A 24,820-nucleotide genomic window follows, 5' to 3' on the forward strand; every position below is an offset into this window, starting at 1 on the left:
GTGCTCGGCTTTTACCGCCAGCGATTAGCGGCGAGGCAAATTTCACAGTATCACAGTATCCGCATCCGTATCAACGAATTCAGAAGTTCGGAGCCGCCTGGCATTTGCATATTTTGCATTTTGGTGCCGGCCACAGGACACCGAAATGAGGATAATAATGCGAGCCATTACACATGCCGAAAATGAGAAAAAAAAAACAGACGAACTAAATGCGAAACGGGAGCCAACCGCAGATAATGCGCTTTTCAAAACTAATATGAAAATAATGTGGGTTGGTTTTTGGGCGGCGGTTGGGTATGCTTATTCAATGCCATCAAGGAGCAAGGACGTCGCTGCATCTGTGTGTAAATGTATACGCCCCACTATGTGTGCGTGTGCGTGTGTGTGTGCGAAGTTCGAAGGACACTTCAGCCAGTGCATGTGCATAAATATAGAACAATAAAGTAATAACAGACAGTGCAAATCGATGGCTCAATCGACTGGCGTCTCTAAAAATACGCCATACTTGAAAAGCGCGATTCGCTGTAAACAAAAACAAACCATATTTATTTAGAGGGTTTCTAGAATTAGCATAAATTTGTACAGCTTATGGTGTAAGCTATGTGCCTGAAAGTATATATATATACATATATTGTTGCATACTTTTGGACAGCTTCTTGAAAGATTTTTAAATGAACCATCAGTTTCTGCTTGATCTTGCCATTTCAGCTGAACTTCATGCCGAACATAACAATATCTTAAATGCCAAAACCTCTCGAAATCCAATCAAGTTCCCCCTTATTTATTGCCTTGCCTAGCATATCAACGCTAGGTGACATATATATATGAATATACCGAATCCCTGGCATCCGCAGTCACGAGCCATGCATCCAGTCATCCAGTGGCATAACGCGATTAGATCCTGCCCATCCTGGTCGTCCTGACCGTCCGTTTGGCCCCACCAATAATGGAGTCAGCAATAAAATGCAACAGGAAATGAAATATAAACGCTCGCAATGCAATCGTGTGTAAGTTCTGGCAATGGCATTATTATGGCGCTGGATTCCCCTGCAGTTTGAATGAATTTCCACCCGCGCTTCCATACCAATCCACTTTTTTTTTTTTTTTTTTTCTTATTTTTGCTTCTTTTTGTTGCTGCAATGGAAATGGAAAATTGTTAGCATCATCAACACGTAGCGTTGACGTGTTGAAAATGCTGAAAATTATAGCACACACATTGAAAAGGTGGATCCATGGGAAAACGGGGCACGTGTATTGCCTTGCCAATAAAAATGCTTTTCAATTCAATTTCCACACATTTGATGAACGCAACAAAAATGTATGTTTAACTTTAATAATCCTTCCATATTTTCCGACTCGAGTTTCCTTGGAAATTGCGGTTTGCAAATCGGGCGAACTGACATTTTGATTTTTCGTTATCGTGTGACATTGTTGCTTCATTTGGCGTTGTTAACTTGTACATATATGTATGTATAATAAAAAAAAATATATCAACTGGATTTTACAAATACCCCGTGATAATCTATTTTACTTTGCTACTCTAACTGAAGCATTCATTACTTTTTATATTCTTTTCATTGCCATATTTCCGATGGCCTTTCAATTTGCCTGTTGCTCATGGTTATGGTTAATATGTCGCCGTTTTTTTTTTTTTTTTGCGTTTTTTATGTAAATTAATTGAGATCTTGTTGTCTGTTGGCGTTGCGGTTATATAAATACTTTTATTGGCATCGTTGTGGCCGTTTTAAGCGTTTTTTACTGTTTGTTTTGGACGCTGTTTTTTATTTATCACTTGTCTGCACTGCACGAAAACGGTTTTAGTTTATATATATGAAGTTTATATATTTAGTTTATTTAGCTGCAATTGAACACTAAAAAATACAGCAAATTGCAGCCTGCTGAGCTCTAAAATCTTTTGTTGTAGTGCATAAAAGTATGCTATGATTAATTTTAATTGCTGTATAAGACTTTGTAGTGTGTGTGTGGCTTGAATATTTGAGATTTTACTCCGCTTTTTCGCGTGTAACTGTTAGTTTTCAGTTACTGGCACTTTTTTTTTTTGTCGATGGTGTAACCACTTGTGGTTATATAGCCTGTTGAACACTCGTCTGCGGCTGCTGCCCGTGGCATTTTATTATTTTTTTTTTTTTAGATATTAGTTAGCCCCGTCGCCTCTATCAACATGTGTTGTCGTTTTGTCCTGCGGACCTTGTTAGCTGTTATCTGTGTTACCTGTTGGCTCTTGCCTGTTACCAGTTAGCTGGTTTGACTTCATTTCGTTTTTTAGCATAAAAAACGCGTTAAGAACGCACGCGGTCAGCGGCATCGTTAGCTTCTCCACCTGGGCGTTTTCGCCTCCGTAAGTATGCCACATAAAGTTAAAATCTTAAAAAAAAAAGAAAAAAGAAAAGAAAAAGGCATATGCCTGGCGCACAAACAACGCGAATGAAAGAAGTCAGGGGCGGAAAAGTCGACGAACAGCAAAGGAAATGAAGAAAAACTTGATTTATTTTTATGTGCTCAGCGATGCGGCAAGGCGAATGGAGTGGGCTGTAGAGTGGATGTTGGGTGGGTGCGTGGTTTTCTTTTTTCCATTCATACAAATGCTACGTGCGTAATGACCAGGCACACACACACATAAACAGACACACACACAATCGCTCACTAGCGCACCCACACCCTCACGCACTTGAAGTTAAAGAAGTTCCACGTTGCGTATACGTAATCATATTCTTTCTTATTTATATTTTTGTTTCGACCCCGGTTCGCCCTACTACTGCTAAATTATACATCTGCATGCACACATATATATATATATATATATATATATATATATATACCTGTGCAGGGTGGCAAAGTCCCGGCTGCGTGGACAAGTGGCCAAAATAAAATTGGGTCTGCCAAATCAATGGCAATACAAAAGAAAGTTCGGTGTATACTGCGGCTGGTTTGCTGGTTAAATCGCTGGATCCAGCATATTCTTAACAATTATGTACATTTCAAAAAAAAATAGACTCGCCTTGAAAAGTTTGCAATTCAATGATGGACTAACAATTTATGATGCTATCCGCATTGCTGGCCCAGTTAAAGGCCACAAATGTTTGCACAAATCGGCAGACAATTAGAGAATTGCATTCTGGCAGCGATCGAAAATCAAAAGTTGCTGCCAGATAAGTGTGGTAAATATATGGTAAGATACTCTACCCCACAGTCATGTTTACAATACATTTTAATAAAGTCAAAAAGGCGTACGGATGTGTGCGAGAGGGAGGGCAATCACAGCGAGCGAGTGAGATGGGGCATGACTCCGGATATATGCATACATACATACATATGTGTGAGTGTGTGTTTGTTTGTTTGTGTGCCAGGTGAGCCCGGCGGGAACATAATAAAAATATGAAAATCAAGTGAAATCATTTCTATTCAAATTCAAATGGCACGAGCGGAACGGGTGGGGGGGGGGCGTGGCAATCTGGGGAGCTGTGCCAGCTGAAAACTGATATTCAATTCAATCAGTTCTGCCTGAGACCTCAGGGAAGTGACTGTAGCACTGGCGATACGGAGGTGGCGAAAAGGTAAATGCACAGCAAAAAAAGGAGAGAATGTTAAAAAATCTAAAAACAAGAAAGGAAAATTGTAATTGTAGAATTCCCGTGTCTCGAAAGCTGAAATATAGCCTTGGAAAATGGCCACTTCCGTTCTAATTAATACTCGATTTAGTCAATGATATAATTAAGAAATACTGAAAGAAGTAACATGGCTGAAGAATTTGCGTAGGAAATTAGCATTGTTGCAGAATTCGCCTATCTTTACCTTTCAATTTTGTGCACTGTGTGGCCAGGAGGATGGGAATCGAATTGGTTCCCAGTTCCGAATGCGGTTAGTTGCTAATGCGGCGCCCTTCTGTGCGGGTGTGTGTGTGTGGGTGTGTGTGTGTGGGTGTGTGTGTGTGGGTGTGTGTGTGTCAATGACTGGAACTGATTCTGATTGAGAATCCTTCCTCGTTGCTACCTCTCGACAGGTCGCAGTTGAGCCACAAGAAAAAGGAAAGTAGAGAAGCCAGTGCGGCCAGATATTTTATGGTTGCGACGGCGGACTTCACCTACACTTCAACACCTGTTATACATAAGCGCCCAACCACCACCCACTGAAACTACACTCAAATTCAGCAACAACACCACCGCCAACCACCCCCACCCCTCTTCGCAGGCAACTTTTGCGCCTCCATTCACTTTAACAATAAATTTCAGCAAATAAATCAAAATGTAACAGAAGCCGTGTGGAATTTTCAAGTGGCAGGTGCCACAACAGCAACAGTGGCACCACCCTCAGCCAAAACGAGCCATCCTAAAACCACCCAGAGCCACCCTAAAACCACCACCCGTGGTGGTGTCCCTATAGCGTCCCTAAAAAGCGGAGAGAGCTCAAAGTTTTTGATTTTTGTGCTAAACAAAAAAAAAGAAAAAAATGTTTGCCAAGACCTGGGAATCGAATTGAACGGCTGAAGGGGGGGGGGGGGGGGCGTAATGAAAAAAATAACGGTAAAAAGAGGGGGGGGGGCTTAAAATAAATGGAGGGAAATTACGCAAAGGGGCGTGAAGGGGTAGCATTATGTATAATTCTCAATTGCAAACAGCGTACTCAGCCCCAACATCAAAAATTGAAATAAAATCAAAGAAATTTGTTAACATTTAATAGGATATTCTAACAAATTAAACATTGCTAAAAAGTGGTAATATTAAAGTTTTCAACTCCTTTTTAAACACTTTTTGACTTTCTTTTCGACACTAGTTTCATTCTTGTTGCTGTGCACCGTTTTCGGGATTCGTAGAAAGTTCATTTTGTATTTCCTTTTTGATTTGCTTGCTTCTTCTTAGCGATGGGCGGAAGTGCGGGAGGCGTGGCAGGTGACGGTGCGGCATCGGCAAGCAAATGATGTTAAATCGCATGGAAAGTCACAGCGTGAATCCTGTCCAGCAGGATTCTCCCGCGGAGAAGTCGTCGTCGTTGTCATTGAAGATGCTACATTGATGCGCGCGTGTGTGTGAGTGTGTGTGTGTGTGGGAGATGAGCATTGCCAAAAACCCAACCCACCACCCAGCCGACCCACTTCAGCCGCCTCTCCCCCTCCCCCCCCCCTCCGCGCACCATCGGCCTTGGCTCATTATAAACGGCGGCCACTGTTGCATGGACTTTGACGTCGACGTCGACGTCGCTACCTGTTGGAAATGCAAACAACGCTGGCAGAGGTCCTTGAAGCGCCTGCGCTGGAAGCAAATCTCCACAAGGTCGTTCGTCGCCCGCTCGGTCGCCAGAGGGCCGTGGGCGGTGGGTGGTTGTGCTACTGCTTTCATTCAAATAATAAACGACTCCAAGTGGAGACTTACGAACGACTGTGAAAGTAACGGTCAGTTCGCAAGAAATGCATCCGCTTGGAGCTGGTCGAATTCTGGTGAAATTTGCACTTATGGAAAATCTGCACTTTTTCATCTCGGTTCTTGGGAAATCTGTGCGTTAATCCTATTGAATTTCCTTAGCCTATAGTTTACCTACCATCGAGCTGCTCCCAAGCAATAGATGCAAGTTTTAAGCAAATGAATGCATTTGAATTGAAATTCTTGTATTGCCTTCAGTTTCTTTAAATTTGAAAAATTTAAAATCTACAAAACTTTTATTACTCTGGCTTAGTGAGGCATTTCGTTCTTATGAGGAGTTATAAAATTTTGGTTGCTCTACATTTATTTTGGTGTTCAGATAAGCAAAAAAAAAAAAAAATCTGACTAAATATAACATTTGAGTCAGAAAGTGAACGGGCTAACGTATTTCCAACTAGTAATCTATAATACGCTGATGAAACAGTTGAGGACACATAAAATCCAGAATGCCGAAACTGTCGAGGATGCGGAAGTCGAAGGATTGGACTGAGTTCCATTCGGCTGCATGTGATCCAAGTTGTGAGTGCTGGGTATATCGGTGTAGTAGTTGGCCCAAATGGCAAAGGTTAGCAGATCGTTCTGTGCCTTCGCTAGTTTCAAATCGACCAATATTGTCTTGTCTAGATTATTCGCCGCCTCTGGTGATTCAATCCATTCATAATCGGAAACCGAAACGGGCAGAAATAGAGCATTCAAGGAGCTGGGCATGATCAATCGTCGGCCACGTGGAGCAGCTGGAAAATTGCCCGAGATACTCAGCTTGGTGAAATGATGCGTATTGATGACCTCCTCGTTCTCCGGATAGATGTAGCCACAACTCGCGAGACGCACATCCGTGCAGGCAAAGAGTGCACAAGTTGCCTGCTCCGTGCGATCCACGCCAATGACGGTGGTCTCGTTGCCCCAGTAGACGCCGATCCTATAGCGATATGACTTGGCCCCACTGGAGGGCAACTCGTTCTCCGCGGCACTGGTGACCTTTCGTTCGATGGAGAAGGTACAGCAAAAGCTGCCATGGCACAACTGGCGTTCGAAACTCAGAAAATCATCGTCCAACAATTCACTTTCGAATATATCCACATTATTATCCCGGTACGTGGCCAGGCCAGTCAATCTTTGCGTTTTCCTCTGCGGCTCGAAGATCGGCGTAAAAGTGGGTGCCAGTTGGCCATGTTCCCTCTTCGGCACCTCCGCAATCAGCAACTTAGTGGTGGGCTGCTCGAAAATCTCCGCCACCAATCGGCCACCGCGTCCTGCATAGATACCCGATCCGGAAGTGCGTCCATCGGGATTACTGGCATCTGCGGCTAGAACATTAACATCATTACCAAATGCCCAACCCTCTTGGAGTTGTACAGCGCCAAGGAATGGCAATTCCGAGAACCAATAGGTTGGATACACGATGTCCGTGATCTTGTGCTCCTTCACCAATTTCATCGCCGGATCATAGAACAACATGTCGAAGCAGATGAAATGACCAAAGGTTACGCCAAAGTCTGTCCTAAAGATGGATATATCCGGAGATCGGAGCACTGATGTCGAGACATACTCGTGTCGCCACAAATGGGTTTTTCTGTAACGCGAGACAATCCTGCCCCTTCGATCGAACACGACATTTGTGTTGAAGTACCGAACGCCAGACGATGGACAAGGATTGTAGGTGTCAGAACCAGCTCCATGGGCACACAGTTCCTTCTCCACCACGTTTATGACCACATACAGGTGGTTAGCCCTCGCCGAGCAGGATAGCTCGATGAGGAAGAGCTCATAGTCCGTTTGGTAGCAGGGCGTTATGTTCTGCGACTCATGGGGCACAAAAGTGGCTGTGGCCTGACTATTGAGTATGTGCTCGGGAAACACTATGATGTCCACATCGCCGACTTCACGGATGATCTTTTGAAAGGATTCCGAAGCTGAGGTGGTGCGTGCACGCGGAGAATCGCCCACTGGCTGGCTGTGCTCCACCACTGCTGCCGTATAGGTTGGATCTTCCGGCTTGGAAAGCTATGGTGAGAATATAGATAATATCTTTTGTCATTGGAATAGCAATATTGCGTTGAAGTTATGAATGTTAGGAAACGTTACGTATACGACAAGGTGAACCAATTTTTTTTTGAGTTCTATGCAAGTTAAAATATGTACTAAACCCAAATTTACCTGATGCGAACTGCTGAAGAGCACTGACAAGAGTAGAAAACTCAATTGAATCGACTTCATAATGGAACGTCGGCCGAAATCCAAATGCCAAAACATCGAGATCTTTGCCAAAAACGAAGACTACGCATCAAGAATCAAGTGCAGGGCCAAGAAAGAAATCTCACTATCTTACATATAGGCATTTTATTTTACGGGCGAATAATGATGATGGTGGATACAATGAGATTATGCATTTCGGCAGATAAGAGCCCCAATTATTCATATGACTCTTATCTGTGCTGTTTCATATACAATGTATGCTAGTCAACAAGGGGTTAATGATTTCTTGGCCGAGGTGTTTAAACGAAGACACTAAAAATAAGACATAAAAGATAGCAATTAATTGAGGTATCAGATTTGTTTGGTCAAAGCAGTTATGATATGATAAGATATGCGGAAAAATGACGAACCTAAAGTGCCTGCCTAACGCTGCTCTTTATAGTCTCCAATTCACAAATTAGACTAACAGTATTTTTTTTTTTTTTTTTTTTTTTTTGTAATATTTAATTCCATAAAACAAATAAATTATATAAACACCTCCGGATGTTCTAAACTTAAATATTCAAATTCGATTCTCGATAATTGTTGCACGCGATATCGATTGTCGCCCCAAACTTAAAGCTCTGCCCGAACTAACAGCTTTTTTCGACCAACCACCAATAGCTGGTCACACCAGCAGCAGCAATCTTCAGCTGTTCAACAACAACAGCACGCGGCAGCAACTACAACAAAACATTAAGATTGTAATCAAGTTGTTAACGGTTATTAGCGAGCTACCAAAAAACCAATTACCACAGTTCCAATGCGCCCAACGAACGGTAAACGCCATTCCAAGGAGAGCCCATAGGCGAGCGAGAGAGATAGAAAAACGGTGAAGGTCGCGCTGCGAAAGAGCGAGATAATTGATTCGCAGGTTGGTGTTGGTGCATATTCATGTTCTAATCGCCCTCATGTGCGTTCGTGTGTGTACATATGTGTGCGAGCAGTGTTTATACAGCAAGCAACTGATATAATCGATCTTGATTCTCGACATCCCGCCAGTGAGACAAAAGAATCGAGATCCGAGATCCGTCATTAAACCGGACAATCCACAGGCATTCGTAACTCGCACATCCCGCGGATTAGAATATATCCCATTGCGAAGGTAAGTAACGCCGATAACGATTGTCGTTTTTGTTCAGTTTAAATTAAACAATTCGCATAGTTCTTATCGGCAACGTGACAATTGTCCAAATTGCCGACTAACGCTGAGCGGGCTGCGATCTACACTCACCCACCGACCTTGGAAATACCCTTCCAGTAAAAACCAGAATTCGATTATATATATCGAAAAAATCGATCTGCTACCAGCCATCGATAAAGAATCTTAATATTTCAATAAAAATTAGTACCGCATAAGCTTAGTAAAAAAGTGAATAAAACTGTCATTAATTTCACCAAAAAAGACCACTTTAAAATAGCTTTGTTTACGATCAGTTCTATTTTTGGTAAGCATTTTATGCAAATTTTATATCTCCTATAACTGTTAGCTATCGTGATTAATAAATCTCGGAGCCAAATGATTAGCTTCATATGCATTCACAATGCGCAAAGAATAAGTATAATAATTTATGCTAATGTATGTTTTTCTTCGGTATCCCCGTGTGCTTTGCACATACGACGTACGACTGAAATTTAATAGCTCTGAATTGCTGAATTGCAAATTAACAATAATTTAAATAAATAATTTCATCAGTTAGTAGTAATATATTCAAAACAGATTGATTTATTAATAGTGCTAAACTCTTTTTTAGCATAATCAGAGCAAAATTTAGTGGAAATCAAATTGCTTCGTAATCATGGCAATGTTTTGCGAATGTATAAAACAATTTACGTGCATGTGTGTACATACGTACCTACTTATTACCCCTTTAAGATAACAGATAGCACGGAATGTTTTACATGCTAGAAAACAAAATGAAAAAAAAAACACACTTGACAAAAAGTTTAAAAAAAATTTAAAATTGAACACGTACTCTAACATCGATTGTCAAGATGCTGGATTTTAATAGCCTATAACCATTCATATTTTTAAAATTTCTAAACATATACATATTTATCTTTCAGATATGGCTCTGAACCTGAAGGCCCTGCTGGGCATGCTGTTCGTGTTCATCGGCTGCTGCAGCAACGTGGTCTTTCTGGAGCTGATCATTCAAATCGATCCGGGAGCGGGTAACCTGATCACCTTCGCCCAATTCCTGTTCATCGCGCTGGAGGGTCTGGTCTTCACCTCCAAGTTCTTTACGGTGCGACCGAAGATTGCGCTGAAGGACTACGTCATCCTGGTGGCCCTGTTCTTTGGGGCGAACGTTTGCAATAACTATGCCTTCAACTTTAACATACCCATGCCGCTGCACATGATCTTCCGTAGCGGATCACTGATGGCCAACATGATCATGGGCATTGTGCTGCTGAAGAAGCGCTACAATCTGCGACAGTACAGCTCCGTGGCCATGATCACGGCTGGCATTATATTGTGCACTCTGGTCTCCAGTGGCGATGTCAAGGATAATACACATCACAGCCTCAAGGTGGATACATCCTACTCCGATTTCTTCTGGTGGACGGTGGGTATTGGCTTGCTGACAATCGCCCTGCTGGTCACCGCCTACATGGGCATCTACCAGGAGGTGATATACAAGAAATACGGCAAGCATCCCAGCGAGGCCTTATTCTTTACGCACATGTTACCTTTGCCCGGTTTTCTGATCATGGCCGGCAATATAGTCCAACACTTTGGTATCGCATGGTCATCGGAACCAGTGGCCGTGCCACTGCTGGGAGCCATTGGACTGGAGTGGAAATTCCCGCTGATGTTGTTCTATCTGCTGTGCAACGTGGTCACCCAGTATGTATGCATCAGTGCCGTCTACGTTCTGACCACCGAATGTGCATCGCTAACCGTAACGCTGGTGGTCACCCTGCGCAAGTTCGTCTCGCTGCTGTTCTCGATCATTTATTTCCGGAATCCATTCACCCTAAACCATTGGGTAGGCACCATCCTGGTATTCTTCGGCACAATACTCTTCGCCAATGTGATCAACCAGGTGAGGGACGCCTATCGGGCCAGGTCGAGCCGGAAGACCCACTTCGACACCGCTCCGCTGGCCAAGAAGGTGGAGTAATCTTCGCGGGCTGTGATGGTTCCTGCTGCAGAGGCCATTAACCATTAACCATTAATTTGTAGTCGTAGCGCCTTGTTTGTACATAGAATTTGCCTAGTGTTTAGACGCCTCTTTGTCTGGTTTGTAATTCTTGTGTCCGTGTCTTTCTAGATTTTCAAATGTTCGTGTTTTCTTTTAAATTAATAGTTGTCCAAAAAGTGTGTAATATACAACGTTGAGTGTTTCGAACATTAAGCCATCTATTTAATTGATTTTTTTTTAAATAAATTCTTGAAAAACATATATTTGCAGAAGCTGAAATATCTTCGAATCAAAAATAATGTGAGATAAGATATGAGTTTGCAAGTTCGAGTCTTTTGGACATGAACTCATTAGTCAGCTTGTCGAAGATTCCAAGAAAATTTTGACTAATTTCCGAAATCTCTTTCAATTTCCCGCCACATTTGAAGCTACATACACTTATCACATCGTGCTAGTGATCATGCTTAATTAGCCATGGGGGGTACATATTCCAAAGTTTCCCTTGTTTGATCAGTTGCTTTTGGCTGAAGGATTTCTGCAGACATCTGTTTGGTTGGACGTGCGCACGTTCTCGAGTGTAAGAAAAACAAAGGTTTATTGCCACATTCTTGTATAAGTATGTATTTGTATATAGGTAATATATATGTATATTCAATGAGTTAATACTTATGAAAGGAGTTTTTCGGGAAATCGTGTTATCTGGCACCAACATCTCACACACTACACTGTCGTACATAACAATCGCTGGTGTTGGCTACTTTTTGTTTAATTCAAATGCACGGATAAGTACAGGATTATCAGGAATCAAAGAACAGAAGGCGCGAAACCAAAAAAAAAAAATATTTATACTTGTATATATTAAATTATCAAAACGAAACTCATGATGGATAGTTTGGACAGGCTGATTGGAGAGGCAGCTGGCTAGTGAATCGACTGCTGGCGATCTTACTGCTCATCCTTGTCCTTGGCACCGTGCTTAAGGATGCGCGTGAATTCGAGGTAGTCGAACAGACCGTTTTTGATGGGCGCCTCCCGATACATCTCGTCCACCTGTGAATGTAAATGGAAAAGAAGTTGTAAGGGCACACTCCGACTTGATATCGTAAACAACTTGACAACATACATCCTCGTCTGTGAACCGATCACCCATGGTGGTCAGCAGCTCCCTCAGGCGATCCTCGGGCAGGACGCCCATATTCTCCTCGTCGAAGCAGCCGAAGGCGTTCTTGATCACATCCTCGGGATCGGTGCCCTGCAGCCGCTCGCCGAAGAGCGTGAGGAACATGGTGAAGTTGATGGGCCCGGGCGCCTCGTTCATCATGCCATCGAGATAGTCGTCCGTTGGGTTCTTGCCCAGCGAGGCCAGCATGTCGTGCAGATCCTCCTTCTCGACGAAGCCATCACGGTTCTGGTCGATCATGTTGAATGCCTCCTTGAACTCGGCAATCTGCGCCTGATCGAACATGGCGAACACATTGGAGGTGGCGCGTTGGGCGCGCTTCTTGGTGGTGGCGCGACGTCCGGCGGTCTTACGGGATGACATGGTTGCTGTTGGATTGGTGGTTCTGATGCGGTTAATGGAGCTAAATGGAGCCGGCCTATGGAGCTGGTGGCACTAGTGCTTCGCGCTGGAGTGATGTGTGTGCGGCGTGGATCTGAAATCGAAAAACGCCGACTCACATTAGCATTTCGTTGGCCGGGTATGTATTTATGGCTATATATAGACATATTGCAGCGAATTCCGCTGAAACCGATTTTCATTGCTCCCCAAACAAACTGTGTCAACATACAGTGGACGCTCGCTACAGTGAGTACACCATGCATATGCTTATCACAACGGAAAGAACATCTTATTGCTGCTCTTTAAGGTTTTTTAAGGAATGAAGGTTTGGCCATTGCCTAAAATGGGCGAACTACAAATTATATTTATAAATAAATAGTTTTAATACAGTTTTAGGCCAGAAAGGATAATGCAAAAGCAGTTCGATGGCTCCATGCTTCCGCTACAGTTACAAGTCCACCTTATCGGGCGCCCACTGTGAGTACGACTCATGCACGCACACATGCGCAGCTCTCTGAGTCACTCGCGCAAACGAAAATGACACGTATGGGAGTTTCGCTCTCGCTCTGCGCCAGTGCGTGCATGTGTATGCGAGTTTATCAATGCTGTTGAACTGCGGTTAACAAAAACAACATCGCACACGTATTTGGCTCATTGAAAACATTCTCACACACACTGGCACACGCATTTCAATTAAAGCCTTAAAAGGCCAGAAAAAAACCGCAGTTGAAGCACCCAAATTCACTCGAGAACTCAAGTTGGGCCAAATGTTTGCGACTTCGTTGATTTATCACTTTCGAATGGACATTTAAATGGAATTATAGCACAAAAACAATTGTTTTCATTTGCGCGCTGCCGACGCTGACTCATACGCATACACTAACACACACGCACACTCACATAGGGCAGCGCCCTTTGGGAGTTCAGTTCGTTTATTTTATCGAATATGATTGCTTGATTACGCCTGATTTGATTCATACTCACAGCTGCCGAATGCCGAGTGTTTAATACTATCGAAGTTTCGTTAATGCAACTTTCGACCAGCTGCACTTTTGTCTTTTATAATTTCGGTTCGACGAGAAGGCCAAGTGTGACCAGCATAGAGGCGGTTTCAATTTATCAGAAAATACCGCAGAATATGCTAAAAATTACTGTGCAAAAGTGCTAATTGTTGGAGCTCCTAAAATAAATAAATATTAAGACTATAAATTATATTATAAAATATAAAATTATATTACAAATGTGAATACTACTGAGACTAGGACCATGGCTATTAGAATCCTAAAAACCTATTGTCAGTTGTGCTACCAGATCTTGTTTTAAAATATTCGTTCCTAAGAAGCTCTTTTCTTGTAGAATCTAAAGTTTCTCAAAAAATTTTCTTAAGCAATCCCAATTAATTTTATTTTTCTTTATTCTTCACTGTCAAACATGGTATTTTTTTTTTTTTGGTATTAACTTTTTGAATTGCCCGCGTTCTGATTGGAGTTTCAGGAGTATGCGCACAGTCTGGCAGCCCCATATTACAGCACTTCCAAATACGGTAGTACCACTATCTTAGGATATTGTTTTCAATACGGTATGGACACACTGCAAAGTGTTTGGAATGTTCGATATTTGTGTAAAATTCTGAGAGACCTGAATGAAAAGAGGCATGCATTAGGGCGTCGAACGAGGGATTTTCCAGCCCAGCAGATCCTTGCCAGCGCGTGAAAAGCGAGTCGAGTGAAAAATCGAATCGATTGGCACGGTTGCGGTCCAATTAATTTCGAACTGAACTGCGCGATTTGCAGGAGAAGATGTGTCTATACCTGCATGTGCATGTGTATCTGTGTGTGAGGTGGCCCACGGCTGTGTGTGTGAGCAGCGTGTGAGTGTGTGTTGGTGTGTGGGTGTGTGGGCACACTGGAAAGAATCAATAAAGGATGTGCTGCGGATTGCTGAGCGAGAAAAAAGGACGAAAAGTGCTAGCCAGCGCGAATTAACGGTTGACTTTTGGCACGATTAACGGAATAACGGTCAAATAAGCCACACAAGCGAGAGAACAGTGAAAATAACGAAAGTGCGGGCACAGTTAATTAGCAAATTAACGAGTGGGTGGGCACAGGATTTCAGGATTTCGATATATTTTGGATTCCTGCACACGAACAAGATGATGAGATACTGCCTCATAATTGCTTTGCAGCTGTCGTTGGCATGTAAGTATCAAATAAAGTTTCCAAACCCAGGGGGGTGGTACAAAAAAAGCGATGGAGTGGGAGGAGGGAGTAAGCCAGTGGGAGGGGGATAAAGGAGGAGTGGGTGACCTCCGGGTTTAAGAAAATCCCCAACCCCTATGTTACCATTACCAAAATTCAACTAATTGACTCCTTCATCTACTCCCAACCCATAACAAATCCATGCCGAATCCTCGCCAGACTCCGTGGAGGTGCACTTCGAGGCGCCGGACAGCGGCTTCTTTCTGAAGCACGCCCGCCAACCACCTGTGACGCCGGAGATCGCCAATGTGCAGACATCCTCGGCGGTGCCGCCGTTACGGCAACGATCCTCCTATGATTCCGTGTTATCTCTGGACAGATTCACTGTGGTCGAGACCACGCAGCCGGTGTCCATACGCGCCAGCTATGGACCGTTTTCCACGAAACAAACGGTGCCAGCCCGCTACATTGTGCCGGACACAATGGACAGCCAGTCGGGCGATTATATGAACGTGAGTTATCCCCAAATCCTGGCAAGCAACAAAAGGACGCCTTGTCATACCACTTTCTCTCCCACAGAATGCCACTCTACTGGAGCTCCAGCAGCCAAATATGCACCTGGACATATCCGCCCATTTGGTTCGCTCCAGTGTATCGCAGGATGCTCCCGTGCTTCGGGTACTATTCCACGCCGGAGCCGATCCGGGTGGTCATTTGCAGCGCCAGAAGGTCTGTGTACTCCTGCACGTGGCGATGGGTTCGGAGCAGCCGCTCAAAGGACGCTGCATGCCGGAGGGCGAGGACGGTGTCTGCGTAGCCGAAGTGGTCGTGCCCCTGGGCTGGTGGCCCCAGCTGCCGGCGCCCACACAAGATGGCAGTGGTCAGGCGCCACCCAAAGTACCGCAGCGGTATGCCCAGGTCTCGTACAGTGTCTTTGAACCGCCTTTGCGTAATCCCGAGCAATGCGAGCCGAAGGTGCAGATCCAACCGTTGACCACATTCGCCCAGGTGCCTTTGTTGGCCGCCAGGACTCCCTATCGTATGTTGCGCGCCGATGATGCCGTCACCTTTCTCCTGCCACAACATCCGCTGTATCCACTCTCCCGTCTACATGTGCCCGTCTTTTTACATCAATATCCCGATCAGCGGGTGGCCGCCTTCACTGTGAGAGCTCGTGTTAAGGCGGGCTTAAAGATTCTGGGCGCCACCGCCTCCACAGACCAATGGAGCGTTTCTGTAGAGAAGGAAAATCCCAAACACACTACCGCTCGCGTTACTGCTTTCCGCAAAGAGGCCGAATCCAGTCTGGAAAGTGGTGGCAACCTAACCAGCGAGGTGTTTGAAGTATTCTCATGGCTGCTCGAGGTGGCCGAGGACACCAATGATATTGTGGACGGTGGCAAGATTGTGTGGTCCGTGACGCATGTCTATGACACGCCAAAGGACAAGGATTCCGGGGAACTGGTTATACCCGATGACAACAAGAAGCGACTAATTGCCAAGCTGGAGATCAACAAGGATGACATTCAGGCGGTGCTACCGATGGCCAAAATCTGGGAGGTGATGAACACGGCGGTGCTAACGGGCAGACAGGTGGCCCAGGCGATGAAGGTGTTCATCGTTTCGCAGGCAGGCAAGGTGGCCGATGTGACGCTACAGAGCTCCTGTCACGCCGAAGATGAAAGTGTAATCAAGGTGCGTCTGATGACTGTGAATCGTGCAATTGCTAGCTAAATAACCAATCAACTTCTTTCAGGTCTCCTCCTCCTGCAGCTCTGTTTATGTGGATGGCTCCGAGCAGCGCGGCTCATCCAATGCCTCGGTCATTGTCAAGTATGGCACCTATGTGGGCGTGGCCAAGTTCATCGTTTGGATGCCCGAGTTTCCGCTGGAAGTTTACATATCCGATTTCCGTCTCTCCCAAATCAAAGGATGGAAAGTAACCGATGACAATCACTATCTGTAAGTTTATTATCCTGTAGTTTGAATATCTTACTTATCATTCTTATTCATTGCATGGCAGACACAACAAGCAGTCTCGTCGAAGAAAGAAGAGATCCTACGTTTGGGGTCAGCATGGAACGAACTACTATAACAATCTGGGAGCGGACAAGACGATTTGTCGCGCTCGCTACCAGCAAAGTCCCGTGGAGGTGTATGCCAAGTTCCTGGCCGTGGACCAGGTGGGAATTCCTGAGCTTCATAAGCGTCAAAAGTGATTATATAGCCATGTTTCTCTTCTTATCCATTTGAAACAGAACTCTGGACGCACCAGCTACTTTATCTCACGGCGTACAGGCTTAAGAGTGACGGATCTGGTGCAACCGCTGCTCCGTGTGGCCGATCCCAAGATCGCATCTCTGAAGGGTCGAATTCTGCAGGGCAAGTCCATGGGACGCACCGATGTCCAGGTCCTGTCACCCATAACGGGTCGAGTAATTGGCACCAAGGAAATCCGTGTGGGCAGCGACAAGGTGAACCTTTCCAAGCTCATCGTGCGCGTTATTTCGGGTCTGCAGCTTACCATCAGTCCGGACAACACGATTGAGAACGGCTACCTGGCGGAGACTTCTGTCACACACAAGCTAACTGCTCAGTACCAGGAGGGATTGCTTGACATCGATCTGGAGTTTACCGATGGCTCCAAAACTCCTTTGCGGTGAGTGAACATTATACGACTTTCAATTCGCGTATATTCATTAAAATTGTGTTACTATGTGATTACAGAGATATTGCCGTGGAGGACTACTTCCTGCTGGTGGAGAGTTTGGATACCGAGGTGGTGGCATTTGCTCCCATGCTGGCTTCCCATCATCCACGTGTCATAGCCGTCGGCGAGGGCAATGGTAACCTGCTGCGCGTGACCCTTCTATTATCCGAGGAATGCCGTCAGCGACGTGGCACGTTGAGCAGCTCCAAACAGAACAAATCGAATGCAGCACCATTGGCCAGTGCATTGGCATCTATTGAAGTGGATTTCAACAATGTGGATATCGTGAGCAAGCAGGAGGCTATCCAAAATGATGGCACTGTGGGCAGGGAGAGAAAGAACTATAGGCAAACAGGAGATCTGGCCGATATTATAGGTTGGTGTAGATAATATTATGATTGTATCTCTTTATACTTATTCTATCCTAATCCCCGTTTCAGTGGGCATCCCCTTGAGGGACTCCAGCCAGCTGTACGAGCCTACTGTTCAGGCGCGTCAGCATCGGGGCAGCATTCAGGCGGTTCATAAGGGTCATCATGGCAAGGGACTAGCTGGCACAGGCACCATGACCACCATGGAACTGGGCATGTACGTTCTGCTCACGGCGTTCTGCTTCGCAATTATTGTGTTTGTGATCTCTTGCGTTGTGTATGCCTCCAAATTTCGGCCAGCAATGATTGAATCTGGCTTGGATCCTCTGTCGGCGGGCAAGAGCAATGGTTCTGGTGGATCGGGTGGCTTCCGGGATGTGCGCCTGAAGGAGTCGACAACGAATGCACACGATTGGGTCTGGCTGGGACGCTCCACCATCGACCGCCAGTCCATTGTGGCCGAGACCAACACGCATCTGAATCCGAGAGGTGACATTCGATATTTTCCAAAAGGGTTTAACTTACTTAAGGCTTTATTATTCAGCAGATTCCCGCATGCGCATCACTAGCAATCCGATTGTCAACTACGACAATGGACGCCGTGTTAGCTCCTTTGACCAACAGCCCAAGCTGCAGACACATATCGTGCCGGCCTCCAATCTAAACAAGCAGCACGCCGACCAGTGAGTATTGTGTTCAAAAGTATTTTGCACCAGCCGACTCTCATCTAAAAAAAAATACTTGCAGCTATTTGGCCAACGAGCGCAAGGATAATGCCCTGGACTACAAGCCACCAGTGCCGCCGCACAGGAATGTGGGCGCTCGAGCCTGCCTGCCGGTACAGCCTGTGCTCGGTACTGGATCTGTAAAGGTATGTTCTCAAAAACAAAATGCAGATCAAATAAACTTAGATTGATTGCTTTTACTTATCAGGATGCGGCACCCAACAAGCGACACAGTCAGCTGTACAGACGTGAGCATTTGCAGAACAGCGATAGCAATGCCAATAGCCAACAGTCGACACCGCAGCCGAATCAGCAATTGCCAACAGAACGCCCACATCCACTGGCCCAAGCCCATCCACATCCTCATCCACATCAGCATCAGCGCAGCCATAGCCATAGCCACAACTTCAGTCAGGAGCCACTCATTAAGGCGGCGCACAACAAAATCAAGCAGCAGCAACAACAACAACAGCAGCAGCAACACGAGGAGCTGCACAACGCCGAGAAGCTGGTGGAGTACACGAATCCGCACCAGAAGAACGCGTTCCAGTTCGATTCGCTGACACCAAAGAGAGTTACCAAAGCAGCCGCGTCCTCGCCGGCAACGCCGTCCACATCAGCAGTCCAGGGCAAAGCTAAAGGTAGGCATATATCTTGTAGCTAGCATTAAACATCTTCTAAACGGACGGTCCGGCCTTGTGAACAGAAAACCATAGCATGGCCAGCAGCACTGGGGATGCGGCCAACTCAAATGGAACGGACGAGATTATAAGGCTGCCAGCCAGCGCCGTCAGCCAGGAGCCCACCACGAAATCGTCGCGTGTTAAGCGCGCCACCGTGGTGGGCAATCCGATGTTCTCGGCCACCGTCGATGAGTCTGTCGCCCCCGGAGAGCGTCTTGGCCTGGACGATCTCGACATGGATTACGAGCAGATCATGCACTACTTTGACAACCTAAAGGTGGGTAAACATCCAGATATTGATATTGATTGATATGCATCACTTGTGTTCCGCAGGAGTCAAATGCCTGAGTACAGGAGATCATTGCTAAAATTCGCGAGATATTGTCGACGTTCCATCACCGATATCAAACGGTTGCCACGCCCCTGACCTCGCCCACTCGACAGCAGATGCAGCTGCTCGACGAACTGGTCGCCGGCGTGGCAACGGCCACAGCCATCACCGCAGCCAAGCCAACACCATTGGTCCTGGATGGTGGAGAGGGAGACGAGTCGGCTGATGCATTCGATGCCTACGATGGAGCGTTGGACATCGAGAGCAGGCAGTTCTAGACGTCATCCTGGCACACATCTAAACGCAATTCTAGCAATAACCCCCCCACTCAGTACTCTAAAAGCAAACCTTAAGGCCGTTCCATCAACTCCGAAAAGAATCCATGCTGTGGTCGAGCAAGGCAGCCCGGAAACGGACTTGGTCAGCCGAGCATAGGGGCAAGGCAAAAGGAGATAAGTCGATGGATAAACATATTTATTGCTAGGCTAAGTTCATATTTAAAGCATACACCTATAGGCATATGTAAACGTGGAGATATAATCCAAGTGTATCTCGAGGAGCGCGTGCCTGACACAATCGGAATCGACGGGCAAGCATATATAGTATACAACTATCTATATCTCTGTAACTGTAACTGTATCTGTATCTGTATCAGTATCTGCATAAGTACTATGGTGTAGTTAAGGATCAGCCATCTAAAGCATAGCTTAATCCAGACATTTTTTTCCATTCTCTTCGCTTCACACACACGCATCCTTAGATAATGTCGCATGTCCCATCTGTCTGGTTCGATTCAACTTTTCTATATATATATTTATATATATTCAGACGATCTCTGCCCGATCTTGCATATCCTATATCTTACTCTCTGTTGTGTCTGTGCGAGTGTGAGTGTGAGTGCATTTTGCGTGCGTGTGTGTGTGTGCGTGCGCCAGAGAAAGTGAGATAGAGAGAGAGAGAGAGCGAGCGAGAGCGAAAGTGAGGGAGACAGCGACAGAGAGAAGTTAAGAGAAAGAGGAGAGTTTCCAAAATGTGCCGGGCACCGCTCCCAAAAGTCGCTAGAACTTAAAAACTGAATAATATACATGCTATACACACGTATATATAAATATATATATATATATATTTATGATTATATAGCGCGCGCTAAAATTTAAAGCAAATCAAAGGATAATCCAAAATGCTACATTGTGTAAAATGGAAACTTGAACAGAAATCGTCGCTTTATAAGTTGGCAATCGAAGCCCAATACCTAATACCAATCATAAATCGAGAAACCTAGAAAGAAACACACAACAACACACACCACACAGATCACAAATCACAGATCACAAATAATATATAGACGCTTATGAGCTTTATTTGATCGATTGCATTGAAAAGGAAGCAGCTAAAAGCAGAACAGAACCCCAAAAACCGAATCACAAAGAAGTAGCGGGGAAATGTGTAACCAAATATTATATGATATTACCGAGCGATCCAAGCTTTATATAACAAATTTACCATATTTATAGCATACGTGCATATTTATTACCATTATTATTATTACGATTATTATTATTATCTTGTCTTACGATTATCATTATCATTACTGTATTTATTACCAACGAGAAAAGGAACAAGTGCAAAATTACTTCAAACTCAAGTCGAGAAGCTTTGAATAGCGAAATTAGCCACGAATCGAGGACACACCTGTAACACGCAAGGATAAATCAAATGCCACGTCCTTTCCCCCAACTTACGCCTCTCTATATACAGATATATATATATATATATATATATATTTGATTATATATTCATTTACTTGTGTGTCACAATAGCGCGGAAGGAGATTCTACGTTAATTTTTGAAATTGTAATTGCATCTGTTCGTTTTCCTTATAAAAGTTGTAAGAATTTATCATAGCACCCGAAAGCTACTTCATTCCATTAGCAAATCATATATGTAGCCACTAAATGCGTTTTTGTCTTCTTTCGTTTCTGTGTAAGTCTGTTTAATTTCGTTCGTAAGATCCTGTAGCTATGCATAAGTGTCTCATCCGATTAGTTTATATTTTAGAGGCCATCTAAGTATTATGTTCGTTTCTCTCATTGTTTCATAATCATATGTTGTAAATTGTTCCGTCCAAAAAAAAAAAAAAAAAAATATGAAATGAGAAACAAAAAAACAAAACAAAAGCTGAATGAAACGATAAACAAAAGCAAACGAAACTAAGCAAATGCAAATGCAAATGCCGAAGCAAAAGCAAAGCAAACAATTGTAAAACGAAATTAAGCAATCTATATCTCATTTTTTGTAAGGCTCCAAACGAGGCCCACAATGAAGCGCACGAATGCATTGTTTGTAAACTAAATTTGTAGTCCTTGTCAGACGCTCGGACATCTAGTGCACTGTATACTGTACATAACGTGTTGAAAGTGCAGTGCGTTTCGCGGCCATAAGGCAGACGACGGGCTGGGAAATAAGATGAAGAGTCTTTGAATTAACTGAAATAGATCTCGACTTGGTCTTATAGCACGCAAACGCACTGTACCGTATTATTATACTTAGTCCTGAGTTGCTCCCTATCGATCTAAGGACTGCAAAGACACACGCCTACATCAAGGACACATCACTGGACACATCCTGTTGATTTCGACCTGTAATATCATTAGCATATAGTACTAGATGCAATTGCCTGTTGTCCCTGACATATCCCCGATCCTAGTCCGCACAAGCCAATCGAAACATACACCAACACACCACACACACTCTCAGTCGAGCTGCACTGCCATTGGTGAAAGTGAAAATGAGATTTAGGCCTATTGAAGCTTCCAGCATTTACCAGTGCCATAACTTTATAACTTTATATAACTTTACCCGCACGCCCAGCCCAGCCCAGTATGCCGATCAATCCGATCGATTGATCTCGGCTAGCATCGAGCTTAGCACTAGCTTTCTTCCGAGCTTGCTTGTTGGACAGACAGTGAGAACGAACGAAGAGACATCAGCCTCCATCCATTAAAGAACTTAGTCTTAGCCGATCTGGAGTCCAAAATTTCATTGGAAATTCCGCCATGCGGATCGGAACCACCTAGTGAAAATTGTAATGGCGTGAGGCGATTGATGACTATTAGCATTTTTAATCTAGACAAATGCTTGGCTTCAATTCGCGGATCGGCTTAATCCTTCTTGTACTTGTATGTATGTGTTTAACGATTCCAATGCAAAGACTTTTATATATCTTTTTTTTTTAAACTAAATATATATATATACATATATACGTATACACCCATATATTAGATTGTACATTATTGTTTAGCATGTTTCGACTGCAATTTAAGCCGAATTTTAGATCTTCTCTAGTCAGTTCAAAGCGTTTTTTGTTCGTTTTGTCACGCCCATCATACACACACACGCATACACACCAACACAAACACACTCATAGTTTTATATAGTCAAGGCAAGCTTTTAACGCCCCCTGCCACGCCCCCTGCCACGCCCCCGCCCCTAAACCTAAGCTGTATGTACTTGTATGTAATATCGAAACACACAAAAGCAACAAAAAAAATCACAAAAGAACATGAAAAGAATGCACTTCAAATATGAAAACAATTCAAAATGAAACTCTTGATTTTTTTTTCGAACCCATTGAAACTTGGAAATTCATCGATTTATATAGTTAATAATACTACCTATATCGTGCTAAACAAAAAAGGCGCCGGCTAAGTGTAATGCAAACTAAAAACATAAAAAGCAAAACATATGCATATGAAATATAATCGAAAAATTATACAAATGCTAAGAAAAAGGAGAATCACAAAAGTTGTTTATGCTGCTTTTTGCAAAAAAAAAAATAATTGAAAATGAAAATGAAAACCGGAAAATTAGGCTATACTTAAATATACATACAAATTAAATACGTATATGTTTAAATTGAATATAAATGAGTGTGTACGCTTGGCACAAAAAGTAAACCAAAACCATAAACAATCCAAAAAGAGAAAAAAAAAAACGAAACAAAAAAAAAGCAAGAAAAATAACTAATTACGCTAAGGAGCAGAAGAATCGGAGTAATTCGGAAAACTACTATACGAATCTAATGTTTTGCCATGTAAGTTCTATGAATGTCCCACCTGCCTGATGTCCCCGCTTCAAGAAAATGCCTAGATGCAATCCACACCTCCCCCCCCCCCCCAAGCTACCCGCTGATTTGCACCGCCCCTCCCAACTACCCAACACCTCGCCAAGGTCGTTGGGGAATTTTTGTGCGATGTAGTGTACTTCTATGTCCATCGATCCGCCGCATAATTGTTAACATTTGTATCGGTTATTAACGTAGTTGTTGTGTATGTATGTATGTAAGTATGTAAATGTGTGCTTACCCCCAATGCCAGCGCCCACGCCCCGCCCCCGCTCCCCTTCGCCAACCCTGAGAAAATAACGATTACGATTAACGGTAAAGATAGCGATACTCAATTCTTGTTGTTATTGGCAGCGCATGTCTTTTTAAGAGCTAGTGATATATGATTTATCCTCGATTCTTCTCCCAAAAATCAGACGTTTTTTAGCAAGCAAAACCACACACACACACACACACCATATACACACCCAAACACACACACACTAGGACACAAGAGAGTGATCTCCACGAAATGCTTATATTACTATATAGTATATACACACCCATATATAAACAGCGTATAAAGATTATAAAAGTATATATATATATATAAATCATACCAATTGTATAACACCACTTTCGAGCAGTGAAATTCCAAAACCCTATCATCATATAGAAGACGATCAAATCCAAATGAGACGTACACTTTTGCTTGCTCCTCAGTTCCATCAATCAGTTCAATGCCGATCCTTCCGATCGTTGAGTCCTTGTTTATCATCCAACACCGAAAACCAAATCGAATCCATCATAACGAGGCGAAACGAACCGAATCGAATCGAAACGAAATGAAATTAAATGTTGCCATGTATAACACTTTAGTAGTTTATTATTATAATTATTATTATTATTATTATTACTACGATTATTACAATATTATTAAGCGAAGGACACATTTTGTTTAAACGAAGGAAGGCAAACGAAGAAGCAAACAAAAATATTATAAATATTCAAAAATGAAAACTGACAAAATTAATTTAAATAAAATAATTTATTAATAAACCACATATTATAAAATGAAAAAAAAAAAAACAATCCTTACTCATAATCGAGACTTTTAAGTTAAAGCACCAAATGCGTCGTAATTTTATAATTATGGGGCAATATGATATCATATCATGATGAAAGTTGACTGCCTTATACGCTGAAATGCGTTCTTAATGTCCGCCAAAGATTCACTGCAGCCCCATGGCCAATTTGTGCGGGCAACCTTGGTGTTCCGAGTTCCAAATCAAAGTAACGGACGCCCTTGATCCCATTTGG

At 43.7% G+C, this 24,820-nt stretch overlaps 4 protein-coding genes across 12 annotated transcripts; 2 read left to right on the forward strand and 2 right to left on the reverse strand.

Moving 5' to 3' along the window:
- Window positions 1-5,625: 5,625 nt before the first annotated feature.
- Window positions 5,626-7,685, reverse strand: Btnd (Biotinidase). Its single transcript, NM_132070.3, has 2 exons — window positions 7,593-7,685; window positions 5,626-7,439 (listed from the first exon to the last, which is right to left on the reverse strand). Exons 1-2 carry the CDS (start codon window positions 7,650-7,652, stop codon window positions 5,838-5,840), a joined length of 1,662 nt encoding a protein of 553 aa, NP_572298.1. The 5' UTR covers window positions 7,653-7,685; the 3' UTR covers window positions 5,626-5,837.
- A 629-nt stretch (window positions 7,686-8,314) lies between these two features.
- On the forward strand, window positions 8,315-11,077 carry Efr (ER GDP-fucose transporter). Of its 2 annotated transcripts, NM_167062.3 has the most exons (3): window positions 8,613-8,775; window positions 8,836-8,930; window positions 9,738-11,077. In NM_167062.3, the coding sequence occupies exon 3, from the start codon at window positions 9,740-9,742 to the stop codon at window positions 10,796-10,798; it is 1,059 nt and encodes a 352-aa protein (NP_727071.1). In that variant the 5' UTR covers window positions 8,613-8,775; window positions 8,836-8,930; window positions 9,738-9,739; the 3' UTR covers window positions 10,799-11,077. The 2 variants fall into 2 exon arrangements, with proteins under 2 accessions (NP_572299.1, NP_727071.1); NM_132071.3 differs by lacking the exon at window positions 8,836-8,930 and having other exon boundaries at window positions 8,315-8,775.
- A 341-nt stretch (window positions 11,078-11,418) lies between these two features.
- sqh (spaghetti squash) lies at window positions 11,419-13,498 on the reverse strand. Of its 5 annotated transcripts, none has more exons than NM_078502.3 (3): window positions 13,365-13,498; window positions 11,943-12,474; window positions 11,419-11,869 (listed from the first exon to the last, which is right to left on the reverse strand). In NM_078502.3, the coding sequence occupies exons 2-3, from the start codon at window positions 12,360-12,362 to the stop codon at window positions 11,765-11,767; spliced, it is 525 nt and encodes a 174-aa protein (NP_511057.1). In that variant the 5' UTR covers window positions 12,363-12,474; window positions 13,365-13,498; the 3' UTR covers window positions 11,419-11,764. The 5 variants fall into 5 exon arrangements, with proteins under 5 accessions (NP_511057.1, NP_001284930.1, NP_001284929.1 ...); NM_001298001.1 differs by having other exon boundaries at window positions 13,361-13,474; NM_001298000.1 differs by having other exon boundaries at window positions 13,055-13,474.
- A 506-nt stretch (window positions 13,499-14,004) lies between these two features.
- Window positions 14,005-24,576, forward strand: dtn (detonator). Of its 4 annotated transcripts, none has more exons than NM_001258618.2 (13): window positions 14,005-14,578; window positions 14,798-15,090; window positions 15,158-16,273; window positions 16,335-16,540; window positions 16,602-16,761; window positions 16,837-17,237; window positions 17,306-17,664; window positions 17,729-18,148; window positions 18,207-18,342; window positions 18,407-18,530; window positions 18,593-19,025; window positions 19,091-19,344; window positions 19,401-21,524. In NM_001258618.2, the coding sequence occupies exons 1-13, from the start codon at window positions 14,533-14,535 to the stop codon at window positions 19,413-19,415; spliced, it is 3,963 nt and encodes a 1,320-aa protein (NP_001245547.1). In that variant the 5' UTR covers window positions 14,005-14,532; the 3' UTR covers window positions 19,416-21,524. The 4 variants fall into 4 exon arrangements, with proteins under 4 accessions (NP_001245547.1, NP_001284932.1, NP_001284933.1 ...); NM_001298003.1 differs by having other exon boundaries at window positions 14,294-14,578; window positions 18,204-18,342; window positions 19,401-24,576; NM_001298004.1 differs by having other exon boundaries at window positions 14,294-14,578.
- Window positions 24,577-24,820: the final 244 nt, after the last annotated feature.

Source organism: Drosophila melanogaster, chromosome X, assembly GCF_000001215.4.
Source record: "Drosophila melanogaster chromosome X".
In the NCBI taxonomy this organism is placed as follows: domain Eukaryota; kingdom Metazoa; phylum Arthropoda; class Insecta; order Diptera; family Drosophilidae; genus Drosophila; species Drosophila melanogaster.